Source organism: Aureobasidium namibiae, assembly GCF_000721765.1.
Source record: "Aureobasidium namibiae CBS 147.97 unplaced genomic scaffold scaffold_16, whole genome shotgun sequence".
Taxonomy (NCBI): domain Eukaryota; kingdom Fungi; phylum Ascomycota; class Dothideomycetes; order Dothideales; family Saccotheciaceae; genus Aureobasidium; species Aureobasidium namibiae.
Genome location: NW_013581193.1, coordinates 556,475 through 570,544, shown reverse-complemented (window position 1 = coordinate 570,544; position 14,070 = coordinate 556,475). Strand labels below are relative to the sequence as shown.

The 14,070-nt window shown below is 52.5% G+C and overlaps 6 protein-coding genes across 6 annotated transcripts; 2 read left to right on the top strand and 4 right to left on the bottom strand.

Annotated features, from left to right (window-relative positions):
* Nucleotides 1–47: 47 nt before the first annotated feature.
* Nucleotides 48–1,160, bottom strand: M436DRAFT_75356 (uncharacterized protein; the record flags this gene model as incomplete). The annotated part of the gene is made up of 3 exons (XM_013569282.1): nucleotides 48–688; nucleotides 870–898; nucleotides 1,156–1,160. 3 exons carry the CDS (start codon nucleotides 1,158–1,160, stop codon nucleotides 48–50), a joined length of 675 nt encoding a protein of 224 aa, XP_013424736.1.
* Nucleotides 1,161–2,294: 1,134 nt separating this feature from the next.
* M436DRAFT_53427 (kinase-like protein) lies at nucleotides 2,295–4,970 on the bottom strand (the record flags this gene model as incomplete). Its single annotated transcript, XM_013569073.1, has 4 exons — nucleotides 2,295–3,729; nucleotides 3,781–3,956; nucleotides 4,002–4,319; nucleotides 4,638–4,970. 4 exons carry the CDS (start codon nucleotides 4,968–4,970, stop codon nucleotides 2,295–2,297), a joined length of 2,262 nt encoding a protein of 753 aa, XP_013424527.1.
* A 435-nt stretch (nucleotides 4,971–5,405) lies between these two features.
* On the bottom strand, nucleotides 5,406–5,822 carry M436DRAFT_53762 (uncharacterized protein; the record flags this gene model as incomplete). The annotated part of the gene is made up of 1 exon (XM_013569138.1): nucleotides 5,406–5,822. One exon carries the CDS (start codon nucleotides 5,820–5,822, stop codon nucleotides 5,406–5,408), a length of 417 nt encoding a protein of 138 aa, XP_013424592.1.
* Nucleotides 5,823–6,608: 786 nt separating this feature from the next.
* M436DRAFT_53419 (uncharacterized protein) lies at nucleotides 6,609–8,262 on the top strand (the record flags this gene model as incomplete). The annotated part of the gene is made up of 3 exons (XM_013569072.1): nucleotides 6,609–6,660; nucleotides 6,714–7,743; nucleotides 7,797–8,262. 3 exons carry the CDS (start codon nucleotides 6,609–6,611, stop codon nucleotides 8,260–8,262), a joined length of 1,548 nt encoding a protein of 515 aa, XP_013424526.1.
* A 483-nt stretch (nucleotides 8,263–8,745) lies between these two features.
* Nucleotides 8,746–9,936, top strand: M436DRAFT_9728 (uncharacterized protein; the record flags this gene model as incomplete). The annotated part of the gene is made up of 4 exons (XM_013569035.1): nucleotides 8,746–8,797; nucleotides 8,851–8,922; nucleotides 8,982–9,136; nucleotides 9,193–9,936. Coding segments are annotated over 4 exons (1,023 nt in total), but the record flags the coding sequence as incomplete, so codon positions are not given.
* Nucleotides 9,937–10,706: 770 nt separating this feature from the next.
* M436DRAFT_53832 (Adaptor protein complex AP-2 alpha subunit) lies at nucleotides 10,707–13,631 on the bottom strand (the record flags this gene model as incomplete). Its single annotated transcript, XM_013569153.1, has 3 exons — nucleotides 10,707–10,814; nucleotides 10,884–13,134; nucleotides 13,189–13,631. 3 exons carry the CDS (start codon nucleotides 13,629–13,631, stop codon nucleotides 10,707–10,709), a joined length of 2,802 nt encoding a protein of 933 aa, XP_013424607.1.
* Between the last annotated feature and the right edge of the window lie 439 nt (nucleotides 13,632–14,070).

Below are 14,070 nucleotides of genomic sequence, written 5' to 3'. Positions count from 1 at the left end.
CCCTTCGATCCTCGACCTCTCTCTTTCTCTCGTTCATCTACCCTCAGCTAAGTAGAGTTGAGTCTGCCCGAGCGTCTGGGCTCTCCCGACTCGGTTGCTGCCTTCTTTGGCTCCTTCTTGGGCTTGGACTTGGACGACGATGATGATGCCTCGTTGCCATTCTTGGCAGGTCGTCCACGCTTCTTCTTGTCGCCGTTCTCCTCGCCAGCATCCTCGGTCTTCTGCTGCTTCTTCGAGGGCTCCTCGTCCTCTTGCTTGTCATCCTCGGCTTCGCGCTTGTCGCCCGCCTTTGCTTTTCCATCCGCCTTCTTCGACTCGCCTTTGCTCGACTTCTTCTTCTTCTTATCCTCTTCCTTGTCCTCCTTGGCCTCTTCCTTCTCGCCGTCCTTGTCATCCTTCTCCTCCTCACCATCCTTCTCCTTGGTCTCATCGTCCTTCTTGTCATCCTTGGTCACGGTCTTCTCAGCACCCTTGTCTTCCTTGTGCTTGTCGCCCGCTTCCTCGACGTCCAGCTCATGAGCTCTCTTCACGACGTCGTTGCCCGAGCGAGATATCTTGACAGCAGGATCTTCGGGGTCGGCATTTTTCTTGACAGTGTTGCCGTTCTTGGTCTCGATTGAGAGCTCGCCTTCCTTGGCAACATCAGAGACGGTGCCTCCAGGACGGCTGCCAGACCATTGCCATGAGACTAGCAACTTTCAGTCAGCATTCGTTTGGACACGGACGATGCATCTACGTCTTGACGCGCCAGTACGATTCGACACGTCGCTGAGACAGGCAGCGTCGCGTAGACAATCTCGCGTCACTCGATCGCCATACCGGAAGCTACACGAGGTCCGAACACGCAAGGGTATGGATGAGTGACTTACCCTGGTCTCCTTCCTTGATTTCTTTGTCGCTCATATTTGTGATGTGGAGGGGTGCACGATGGTGCAAGCAAGAGTGTGAGATGTGTCGGAAGAATTGATGACAGCAGAAAGCTTCGTGTAGAATACCAATGCGATCGCGTAAGTCAAGCGATTCCGTAAAAGTACAATGAGATGAGCAAGCGACGCGTTCGTGTGGTTTGCGAATGTCGGGAAGTGAGGTTGGTCAGAGAGGTCGCGCTGGCGACGGAAGCAGGTGCAGGTGTGGAGAGGCAGGTACGACTCTAACGTCATGCTTGGTTGCCGCGGTAGAACTGATCGGCGCTAAGAGCAGCTGCTGCCCGGTTCTTTGGTTCCTGGGAACAACCTATGGCCGCTCTATTTGCATACCCACTTGGTCCTCGAGTTCTTTGAATGCCATCTCACTATATGCACTCTCGGTTGCTGCTCTCTTCTGTCATGTGTGTGCTGTGTTGACACCAGTGTTGCGATTCTGGCCAGACAAGACGTTGGCAAGCTCGAGATCAACTCCACCGACATCACACCACTATCGTCACCATCCCAACCGCAGTACACCTCTCGTAGTATCAATGTTTGTTGACTAGCTACACACATATCATGTCTGATATCCTGGGCTACAGTAATATGTTTCCAGCAAATTATTCATTGCTCACCTGTACCTCTTGACATGGTGTATCTCGGTCAAGCGCGTTATGGTTACGCCAAAGCTTCCCAGGTACGACCATGATCACAACAAATTAGCATCACATCTTCCAATATGATCGAAGTACCCTTGAGATTGTCCTAGAATATCTAAAGATGTATCTGAAGACTTAGTTAGCATCTATAGAGTCATCAACGCGACTGACACGGAGTCAGATGTAGCGACATTTTCAGAGCAGGGTCTTCTGCGCAACCAAGGCGGTAACCCTGGCCTGGATGTGAAACCTCGCCAACCACCTATTGTCACCTTGAGTAGAATGAACATTTTACCAGAAGACCAGACAGATGCCCAATCCATAGGATCACAGAAATATGAGTGAACATCATTTGATACACATCATTGTGATTGAGGCAGATAGTAATAAAACTCTTGCCGATATATACAAACGTTCTCTTCATAACTCCTCCCAATGCAACTAAAGCATGCGATTTCCACACCGAGCTGGTTGCAATGTACTTTGGTCAGGAGCATCACTCCTCGAACCCGCCTGCACTGAGAAAAAGGAGGGGAAAAAGCCCAAAAGCCAAAAGAGGCCCGTCACCACCTGTTTGATTCGTGTTCCGTACAACCAACCAACATAAAAACACCGTCAGAAAGATGTCCCAAAACTATGTCGACACGAAAAGAGGATCGAGGATGAATGCGTTCCCCAGTGATAAATTTCGAGGGGTCTTGAATATTGTTGCGGCTTAACGCGATGGACTTTACACGTCCATGCCGTCGTTGAAAATACCCTGTGGTTCATTTGACGAGGAGACCACGCCACTCATGCGCTCACCCTTACTCGAGGTCTTCCTCAACTCATCGCTGTCCTCTTGCGACTCTTGTTGTGCTTGCTGCACGTGGTTAGCGTCGTTGCCAAATTGTTTGTCGAGGGTGCTCTCGTCAACAAACGTGAAGCCCTTGAAGGCCGTCTGCAGTGTAGGACTGAGAGGTGTGCTAGCTGGGTTGACTCCGCTGGCCAGAGCTGCCGCACGAGCGTTAAGAGACGACGAGTTGCCACTCGATAGGGCGTTTGTGAATTCCGGATCGAAGTTGCTCACGTCCAACTCGCCCTTGAGCTTGGGCTTGAAAGGTGGAACAAGCGCTTTGCGACCAAGAGCATCCCAATCGACATCAGCGAAGAAGGCGTGAGCCATGAGCTCATCAGCATCCGCCTTGGCTCCAAGACGATGGTTCGGGTTACGGTTCAGCAGTCCCTTAACAAAGTTGCGTCCTTCTGTTGACAGAGCGTCTCTGGGGAAGCGAACTTTGCCGAAAGCAATGTTCTTGTACATCTGCTGAGTGTCCTCGGCATAGAAGGGCGACCAGCCACAGCACATCTCAAAGACCAAAACACCCAGCGACCAGAAGTCGACCATCTTGGTATAACCTTGCTCGTCCAGTAGGACTTCAGGTGCAAGGTATTCCGTGGTGCCGCAGAAAGTGTTTGTTGTGTCTCCTTTGGAAAGGTTGGCCTTGGACAGACCGAAGTCGCAAAGTGCGATGTGGCCGTTGGCGTCCAGCAGAATATTCTCGGGCTTCAGATCGCGGTAAACAATGTCGTGCTGGTGGAGGTGCCTCAGAGCCAGAATGAGCTCAGCAATGTAGAACTTGGCACGACCTTCGTGGAAGCGTCCCTCTCTCTGGAGATGCCAGAAGAGTTCTCCTCCCGACATGTAGTCGGTGACCAGGTAGAGGTCGGCAGGAGTTTGGAAAGAGAACTTCAGACCAACAATAAACGGTGACTCGGCGGTGGCGGTGCGCACGAGAATGTTACGCTCGCCAATGGTGTGTGCAATCTCCTTCTTCTGGATGATGACCTTTTTCGAGAGCACCTTCATGGCATAAATTCTCTGTGTATCCTTCTTGCGAACCTGGAAGACTTGTCCGAAAGTGCCTTTGCCAATAAGTCTCAGGATTTCAAAGTCCTCTGGGCCGTAGGTCTTTTTGTCGGTCTTCTGGAAGCTGAGTCTGAGCTGGATCTCGCCGGGAACATTGTCGGATTCGCCTTCTCTAGGCTTCAGTTTAAACCAAGCCTCGTGGGGTGTGTCGTAGTTCTCAAGGTTGGGGCTGAACCGGACGTGCCCGATAAAGGCTTCTTGGTTCTTCTTGTCGTACACAGAGATATCGAGCTCTGATTGATCACCAACGACGTCGCTGCAGCATTGTTAGCCTGAGATATGAAGATGGCCATGTTTGGCAACATACAATACAGCCTCGTGGTTCCACAACGGCTCGGTAACGAGCTTGTCCGAAGCGGAGTCCTTGAGCTTGGAGATGTCTGTCTGGCTGGTCTGGCGGCTGCCGAGTCCGGGAATGCTCATTGCTTTCCCCGAGTCACTGCCCATTCTTCTCATAGCAACTCCCTTGGCCAGGTTTTCGTTCTGGTTGCTGTCTTGTTCTTGTGTCTTGGTATCCACAGCATCCACCTCGGCGCCACCAGAGATGTCTTCGTTCAGTTGATAAATGCAGACGACATAGGGGGCGGTACTAGGCTTGAGACCTCTTCCCTGTACAATGTTGACAGACAGCTGGCCTTTGGTTGTACCGACAGTAGGTTGGCTACTAGATTGGTTGGAGCTGGATCGGCTGCTCTTCTCGATCTTCGAGATCTGTGGAGCTGTGGGAGCGGGGGCGTCATCGACAACGGCGGCCGTCTCGTTGCGTGATAAAGCTCGTGGGGTCCGAGGAGGAGTACTCTTTGTGTCTTGTGTTAGCTCTCTTTTCTCGCTGTCCAATGGCTCAAGCTCGGACGATGAGGCAAGGGAAGCATTTAAAGAATCAGGAACGTCGGTGGGGTGAGCAGCCGGGCTAGAAATATGTGCTGAAACATGAGGCCTGGAAACGACAGTGTCTACGGTGTTTGAGGGCAGTGTCGAACTACGAAGCCGCGCTGGTCCTGCCGGAGTATTTTTCTCAGTCGGCGTCCGCACATCTGTGGACCCTTCTTCATCAACCTGCGGGCCGTGAAGAGAGGAGGCCGACGACAGAGGCGGAGTAGGATACGAGGGCAGGGCGGCGTCGGGCTGTTCGTGGGGGAGCAGCGGGGGGCCTTGACTGCTGACAGAAGAGTGCTTGGGCGAATTGGGTGCGGTGGGTGGAGGGGCGCCGGCGGAGGCAGTAGAGGAGGGGTCCATGTTCAGACTCGAGCCATGGGTGACGCTGCGGGACAGAGACGAGGGGCAGGCAGGATGTGTGGGTGATGTGAAAGGAGCACGAAAAGAATGACAAACCTGGGCAAAGTAGGCATGGGCCAAACCGGGTTGACGTTTATCCATCAGATCTGGCACGGGCGTTGAGACACCACCGGGAGGTGTTGATGCGCCCGAGCCAACATGATCGGAATCTTCGTCCGGTGCTCGAGTACTAGTGGGACGGAGAAGATTAGCGTCGGCCATGGCGAAGTTTCTGAAACGCAGCAAACACTTTTGAGGATGTGTGAAATTGACAAGGAGGGCAAGCAAGAGATTCGTCGACCAAAACAATCACGGTCGGAGAGTGTCGCAGTGTTTTGTTGGATCTAAACTGCGTATCTGCGATTCGCCGTGGAAGTTTCGGCCCGAATGACGACAGCTTTTTTTGCTGGCCGCGCTGGCCGACGCAGCAGCAGCAGCAGCAGCACATGGCAGCGGGAGAAGAAGTCATCAATCATTCTCCGCATCAAGCCAGAGCTTCTAGAAGCAGCTCTTGGTCATTCGACACTGTAGCGAGTGCTCGGAAGGCTGCAGTATGGCAGCACTGCAACGAACAGATATGCAGCGGAGACGGCCGAAATGGCCGAGGAGGACGAGGGCAAAAATATCAAAAGCACGAGGAAAAGAAGCGGAGCAAGCTTACTTTTGCATCATTGCCTGACGCAACAAATCCGCAGCGGGGGACTGTTGAGGATGGGTGTTGGACGCAGGTGAAGACATGGTCAATGATCTCGTTGACCAAGGGTCGGCAGGAGCAGGCTCGATGAAGACGGTCGGGATCAGACTGCTAGACTTCGATGACAAGGGCGGAGGACGTGGTCTCCTCAGCGAATCCTGCTTGCTGGACGAGAAAGATGGCGAGTGCTTTCGTTTTGGTCGGTCGGGTTGCTGAATCCTGTCAGAGGGGCCCGACGGATTAAGATTGCTGCTGCGATTTACAGCCAGGATTGATGACGATTCAGAGCGTGCGAGTAAAGATTGATGAGGAGAATATTCAGAGGATGAAACGATGCTGAAGGCCGGCGCAAGAAATGAAGCAGCGTCTGGGCGAGCCATGTCATTGATGGCGTTAGCGGGGAAACTTCAGTCCAACGCTCGTCAGGACTCGAGCTGGTGTTTCTTCTTCCTGGCAGTCTATCCTGATTCCTGATACGTGTTGTGCAATAATGTCGCAGAGCTGAAGAGACCCAGAATCCAAGCGAGCGACAGGAAAAGCACTATCGGTGCAAGCCTCGCCGCATCTTACAGCCTCATCATGTGCGGCTTGTCTGGATCATAAATCATGGATCATCTGCCCCCCAAAGTCGCCCTGGCCCTCGGCGACTGTCTGCAGATCAAAACGCTTGGCTCAAAGATGTCCCGAAGCAGATGTGATTTAGCCATTACTCGTCAAGCAAGGGGATGACTGCAGCAAATACATGCATGATGGTTATATTCATTCAGATGCGCAACATGCAATCTACAGGCTTATTCCCAGGCAACTCGAGCCAGCTTTGACTGTATGCTATCTAAGTAGAAAGAAGGGACCACGAGCAGATGGCGTCATGGTTAGCAACATTGGCTGTGTATCCTACTGTGTATCCTACGTTCCCTAGCATGTATACCTTCTAACCATGTGTGACCAAGCGAAACTCTTCGATTACCACTAGATGCATCTCGACAGGTCGATGTTTGATGCGACAGGTAGTTGTCTAGATGGTCAATAGATAGAAGATCAAGCACTGTCGGAACGGGATTTACCGAGACGCCGACTCGCCGAGGGAAGCTGCAATCGAGGGTCTCTGAGAGCGCGAGAGGCAGCGCAGACGCGCGAGCATCATCAACATTGTCCACGTCCAAGCCATGCCACGAGGAAAGGGCAGAGACGGCGGCCCAAGGCTGCGTTTGTCAGCGAGTACGTACAGCTCATCGTCGTATTTGCGCGCATCCTTACTGACCATGGCTTAGGAAATTCGACTCCTGCTGTCAAAGTCGATGTATCAGATGAAGACATGCCAGACCCAATTGTTCAAGACGAAGACGATCAAGACGACGACCATGTCGAGCAAGCCGGCGCCGACGATGATGATGGCGAACAGGACGTAGACGACGACCAAGACGGCCGAGACCGCAGCAGTCCGCCAGTTGTCCAGACGATTCCTCGCAAACGCGGCAGAGGCCGTCCTCCAACCCGTCCCCGCCCAGATTGGGACACCCCGGAACCTGGCACTGGAAACGCATCAGAGTCTGGCACCCCACGCAGAAAGAGAGGACGTCCGTCAGGTATTGGAGGACCGCGCGGTGGTTTCAGAGGCAGACCAAAAGGAGGGCCTTCACATGCCACACGAGTGCCCATCGACAAGGAAGGAAACATGATGGACGTTGTCGACGACGAGATCGCGCTCCCAGAGGACCCTCAAGGAGAGACCAAGGTCAACAAAGACGGCCATTTGCAAGGCGGACGCGACTACCGTGTGCGCGTCTTCACCATCCTAGGCCGCGGCGACAGGCTTTACATGTTGTCCACCGAACCCGCTCGCTGTACCGGTTTCCGCGACAGCTACCTCTTCTTTACAAAGCACCTGCAGCTATACAAGATCATCATCGGCGAGGAGGAAAAGAAAGACTTGATCTCGCGCGACATCATCCCACACTCGTACAAGGGTCGCGCAATCGGAGTGGTTACTGCCCGCTCTGTTTTCCGCGAGTTCGGTGCGCGTATCGTCGTCGGAGGCCGCAAGATCATTGACGACTACCAAGTCCAGGCTGCCAAGGAGAGAGGTGACATTGAAGGTGAACTAGCCGACCCTCACGACCGTCTTCCTGCTCCCGGCGAAGCATACAACAAGAACCAGTATGTTGCTTGGCACGGAGCCAGTCAGGTCTACCACAACAACGCTCCTAGCGTTCCTCTTCAGCCAGGCAAGCCTGCTCCAGGAAAGAGAAAGACTAACATCACCACCGGGAACTGGCAGTTTGAGCACGCCAGAGAGGCAAGGTAATATCGCGCCTCTTCCCCATATACCTCCAACTTCCGCTAACCAAGTCCAGTCGCTTCAATTCCAGTCTTACCGCTGCACGTCGCTCCAACCTCAATGGCGTCTATGACATCAACACCAACCTCATGTTCTACCCCAAGATCATGCAGCCGACCCACATCAAGTGGGAGCCTGCTGTATCGGGCAGTGAGAACCACTCTACCAATGGAGAACCTGCCATCTTCCAACCTCTTCCCGATATCATCGCGAGAAACTATCTCGTCACCGACACCCACTTTGAAAGTGCACCCAGAGCAAACTTGGGTGTCCCTGGTCCGGATGGTGATGCTGATGACCTTTCAACCAACGGCCTCTCGACAATCCCACAAGACGTTTTGGATGAGCTCCCGGAGGAGTGCCGAGCAGCCTTTGAAGAAGCAAAGAGCGCCGAGCTCGCATGGAAATCCAAGTGGCACGACGAACACACTGACGGCGCGCGCGGTAAGTTGCGCATTGGATTCAATGGCTTTCCTGTTTGAGGCGTTGCATTGCATGAATGCATGGTATAATGAGGATGTGTATTTCCAAGGAGTTTCCGGAGCGCAGGCGTTATACCCCGACCAGCATGGCGAAGGCAAAATTAGTTGACAAGGGATACCCAAAATTAGGTCAAAGGTGTTCAAACGTTCTGTTTTTATTCATGGCTTCTCGACTTCTCCACATGGTTCATGAATAGTGATATGGGTGGCAGGGCGTGCATTCCGCGTTGCTACATTCCTTCCGAGTCCAGCCCAGGCCAGCCTTACCAGCGCTTTCGTACAAAGATGTCGCAGTCATCCCCATTTTGGTGACGAGCTAATCGACCAGATCGCCGGTTTCGGGTCTTTGTTCTCTTCGATAAAGCGAAACTCCTGACTACACCATACTCTTCCTTTGCCTCCAACGCCACAATCAATTCGAACATCTTCACTGCGTCGCAAAACCCGCTAAGAATGGCGGGCAACATGTCATTTTCAGGAACCACATGCCCTTTGCCGTTCCTCAGTCGACAAAATTATACCTCTGGAGGTGGATGTATGTCTAGGAGTGAAAACTGACCACAGGGATTTACGCTGACGCACGTTCAGACATAGGAGGTCGTTTCTGTAGTGATGACTGCTGCTTGCCTTGTCCATTGACCGAACTAGTATACTCTGATGGTGAGTATATTCCATCAGAAGGTTCTTCATAACCAAGCTGACAATGTTGTTTCTTCAAGAGTTCCCGACGCACGAGCTAGCGGCCGAGTGGCTCAGTGTTGTCAGTCTGATTAGCAGTGTATTCCTACTTTTGACCTACGCAATCTTGGCCCCTGAGAAGAGTCATCGTCACTATCTCAGCGTAGGCCTCATTGTATCCAATGTGCTTCTACAGGTAGGTTCTCAGTCGGTGTTCAATGCCGATCGTCCAAAGGCTAACAGTAAATGTAGTTGGCCATCATCATTCCATTGGGGTCCAAGCCTTCCATGTGCTACGATGCTATCACACCAAATGATATGTATTCGGACTTGTCATGCGCCTTTTCTGGAGCCCTACTCCTATGGGGAGGCATGGCGTCCGTTTGCTGGGTTCTGTCGCGCTCGCTATGGACACATCTAAGAGTATGCTGGAACAGATCGGATACACAGTTGTTCCTCATAGCCTCTCAAGTCGTCTGCTGGGGTATTCCTACGATCCTTACCGTGGTCTGCATGAAATGCACCGGTGTTTCGTACCGCTTGGCGATTGTCTGCCTTCCCAACGACAAGCACACCTTCACGACCTACTTTGGCTGGATGATCGCTTTTGCCAGTCTGGCGTTCGTCCTGCAGATAGCGACCAGCTTCTACTGTCTCTACATCTATCTGATGAACCTATGGAAGACCACTCCATCGTCGCCGACGCGTGCCACAGGCAACTCGAGCGAGCTCCCTACCAGTGCAGCGACGAGCACCTGGGACAGACCCTGGAAAGCAACTCGCCAACAGGCATGGGTTCGAGTACGCAGAGTCTTCATTCTGCAATGGCGTAATATCCTCCTGTGTATGGGAGCTACTGCGGTTGTTGCTATGCTCTCGGGTGTCTTTGTGGCACTCAACACGTCGCTGGCAAGAGACAAGGCTCGCGGTTTCCGCGCAAAGGAAATCGCAGGCTGGGCTGCCTGTCTTGTCATCACACAAGACAAGAACAAATGCTTACCGTTGGCCAAGCAGCTCGGGATCACAGAGGCTGCCGTCTCTGCGTGTTTGATCATTTGTGCTGTAAGTCTTGCTCCATCTTTCTCTTCGTTGATTTTGACACTGACATGTTTTTTTTCTCGCAGTTGACTGGCCTCAACACGTTTGCCCTGCTCATGCGCTGGAGCACGCTCGTGGCCTGGTACGAACTTGTCCGTGGCGGCAAAAGACGCAGAGACTCTGAAGACTTTTTGAATGCCGAGCCACGCCGCATCACCTTCGATCAACCATTGGAGTCGGAGACGAACAAGAACGACATCTCGCCTCTCGACTCACCCGTTGATAGTCCTGTATCGTCATTCTTCCCTGGTCGTGGACCCGAAGCGAATCGACACAGTGACTCACCTGGGGGCGGTTCTCTCCAACATCGACTAGGTTCTGATGCTTCGGCAATTCACCCAGGCAGGGTTTCCGTCTTCATCGAGCATCCTTTCGAGGAGAAGGAAAAGGAAAAGGAGAAGCTACACATAGACACCGGCAACGCGTCGTAGGGAAGTTCGTAGTGACGATTGTACCTTTAATGATATAAATGGGTTTTGCTTTTACTTGATACGCTCAAAAGTACCAAAAATGCACCGGCCCAAAAATATCGAGAATTTTGATAACGGGAAGTGAGGAAAAGATATGGTCATCTGCCTGACATAGAAAGGGAAGCAAATGCGTTTTGGGATATAAAGTTGGACATTTCAAAGCCCCTCTCTTGCTTCTGCACCAAATACTCAACCATCCTATGGTGGGTAGAAAGGCGCCTCTCCCAAAGCCAATCTCTTCTCCATGGCCTCCATGAGAATCTGCGGTACAGACTCATCAGTAGCTCTGATGGTAAGCCGATACATCTGTAGTTTCCACAAGTCAGCAATCACCCTTCTCTGCAATCGTCATCGACAAGGACTGGCAGAACTTACCCCATTATTAGTGTTCGGCTCCAACCTCACCAAACATCCAATTTTTCCAGCCTGGCTCGTGTGCAACACACTCGCCGCCACAAAGTTCTTCTTGTTCGGGTCCACCTCATCGAGCACACCCCACTTGAATCCTTCCAAGATGCGTCTTGTAGGTACGGGAGCAACATCCTTGCCCGAGAATATGCGCTGGGCTTCGCGGGGACCAGGCCCACCAATCTGTTTCCAGCGCTTGAAAAAGTCGTCGGCTGATAGTGAAGCAGGTTCCAGGTATTTGTGAATGGCAAGAGGTAGTTGCAGAGTCAATGCTTGCAAAGCGCCAGCGAGCCAGGAAATGCGTATGGTGGGTGCCGAGGTAAACACGCTGCGGCATTCCAACATGATCATCGCTTGTGTTTGCGTGGACGGCTGCACAGTAGTCTCAGGCAAACTCTTGACGTCAATCTTGATGTTGTCCGGCGAAGGGTTGTTGAGCGTCGTTGTGAACGAGTTGATGGCAAATGATGATTTGTTGGTAAAGTACATTATTATGCAGCCCAGCTCGCCGCGGTACTCTGAGCGCACGCCCACTTGAATCTGCGAGTCTTCGTAAAGAATGCCTTCGGGTACCATGAGCATGCGTGCGTGACCCCTCTCCCAGCCTGGAGATAAGTGGTCTGCGCTGGCGAAGTTGGGCGTTTTGGATTCAGAAGTGCCCCAGTCTAGACCTGCGAGTTCGTCGGCTGGCGTTTTGGTGCCGTTGGCTTTGACGGGAGATTGTGCTGTGGAGGTTGTGTCGAGCGTGTTTCCGGCGCTGAAGGTGCGTTTGAGGGTGTTGTTTCGCTCCTTGAGGTCCTTGTTGGCGTCTTTGCCGCCGGCGATCCATGTGCGTTTGTCGGTTGTATTGTGCTGTCTGGAGTGTAATCTGGAGAGCAATGCAGAAGCACGCTCAGGGAAGGGCGGCATCTCATCCATGACTGTTCGAAGCAAATCATCCGTTGGCATCGTGGCCAGAGTCAGATACTCGCATGCACGTTGCTGGAGCTCAGAGTCCAGCGTATGGCTATACGTCTTGAATGCCTGCAAGAGCTGCGGCTTGATCTCTGGGAACAAATTGACAAACTTGATGAATGCAGATAGCATCATGGCGCGCGTACTCGAGGAGCTGCCGTTGAATTTCGACTGCAATGCCATGAACTGCTCGATAGGACTGCACTTGGGGCTATCGGCAATCAAATGGCCGAACTCGCCAAGCAGATAACTGCCAATCTTGACAAGCATCTCGTGACATTGCTCTGCTCGGAGGTATTCTAAAATGTTGGACGCGGCATAAACTTGGAGCTCATCGTTGTTGGTAACAATCATGATGATTCTCTGCCAGACCTCGTCGCTGACATGGTCACCAGCCATGGCAATAAGTCGCAGCGAAATGTCGACATACCACTGAATGTCAGTAGCATACTTTTCTGTCAAGATGGCAATCTTGAGAACCATCTCTTCGCGAATGGCGTAATCGGCGGTCTGCAGGTACTTCAAGAGCTCACCAACAATGGGCTTAGCATTTGTTGTGTCGCACATGCTGTACAGCAAATCCAGACCTTGCCTTCTCACACTGATATCGCGATCGCGCAAAGACCCCACAATGATGCTCTGGTGCTTTTTGATAGGATCGAGGTTCTCGGAACGTGCAGCCAGATGTGTCATGGCTTCCAGACCAAGGTAACGCACATTCGTTTCTCTGGACTGGATGAACTTTCCCAGTCGTGACGAGATTTGCATCATCAATTCCTGCTCGGTGTCGAGATGAATTGTGAGATTGATAGCTTCAAAAAGAACAGCATTCTGGGCATTGTTTTGTTGGACGTTCTTGGGAGCCTCCATAGCATTGTCCATGATCTTTTGTAGAGACTCGCGAATCAAAGCACGTACATGTGAGTCGTCCGAGGGAGGGAAGTATTGCATCAAACGAAGAAGCTTGACCTGCATCCAGGGACATGGGACCTTGTAGTAATAGTAGTCGCCGGCGCATTCGTGTTCGACAACAAGCTTTTGCAGACGTTGAGCAGCCTTGACATAACTGCCCTTGTACTGATCAGGATCGTCCTGGGCAAGCTTCATGACAAGCGAGGTGACGGAAAGAGCAACACCCATGTCTGTGTCATCCATGATAGAGATGATGCGCTCAGCCCACTCGGCTTGCACAATGCTGGGTGCCTTACGGTAGAGACGGAGCAGAGTCAAAGCGGCCTTCTTCTTGACAAAAGGTTTAGATGTGCTGTGTGGCACGTCAGTAGGTGTATGGCTCGGAGAGATAGTTGAGTGAGCTTACGGAGAAATGAGCAGTCTGTGGACGTCAAAGGCCAAGGCTTCACCCATCTCTTTTCCTCCAACATTGGCAATGGCGTGCAGAGCCAAGCAGTTGTTGAGTTCGTTGATATCGGCCAAGTCCTTGCGAATGCTGTTGACGACCAGATGCAGCAACTCGTGTTCTTCGTGCAGGAACAGAGTGACGGCCAGGTAACCAATCTGCTTTTCCGAGTACTTTGTGGCCGAGACGAGATTGACGGCCTCGAGATGGCCAAAGTCGACGTTCCAGCCCAGGATGTAGATGTACAGCAGCTTGCAGACATACTTCTTCTTGTCGTAACCGCTCAGACCGCCCTGCTTGAACTTTGAGCGAATGTTTGCCAGCTCTTTATTGATGCGCTTCTCCTCGAGTTCTCTGGCACGGGCGTTTCGCAGGTCGGCAATGAAGGACACCAAGCCGCGCATGGTGTTTTGGTTGCCGCTTCCACCACCGCGATTGAACAGGCCGCTACCTGACGACGACATGGTGAGCGTGGGTCTCTATTCAAGCACGTGTCTGGAACGGTGTCGAGTGTTGTAAAGTGCCGATCCAGGAAGGACGGGGTTCGGTGTTGGAGGTTCCCGGCCCAGGAGAGATGGGGTATGCACAGCGTCGTAGTTGTCGTGGGGATTGGGCGAGTCCAGAGAGCCGTTCACATGGATCAATTGTCGGCCTCGAGCCAGAAGAACATGTCCAGTCGTCGCGACTCGTGGAAGACGGAGGCTGTCGAGATGGTCATGACGGCCAACAATCTCCCGGTCCCCGCTGTCTCCCCCGTACACATGCGCCAAGACTCTGGCCATCTCAATCTCGTCCACTTCATCCGACTGACAGGTTGTACTCACTCAGACCTTCACCCAGTCG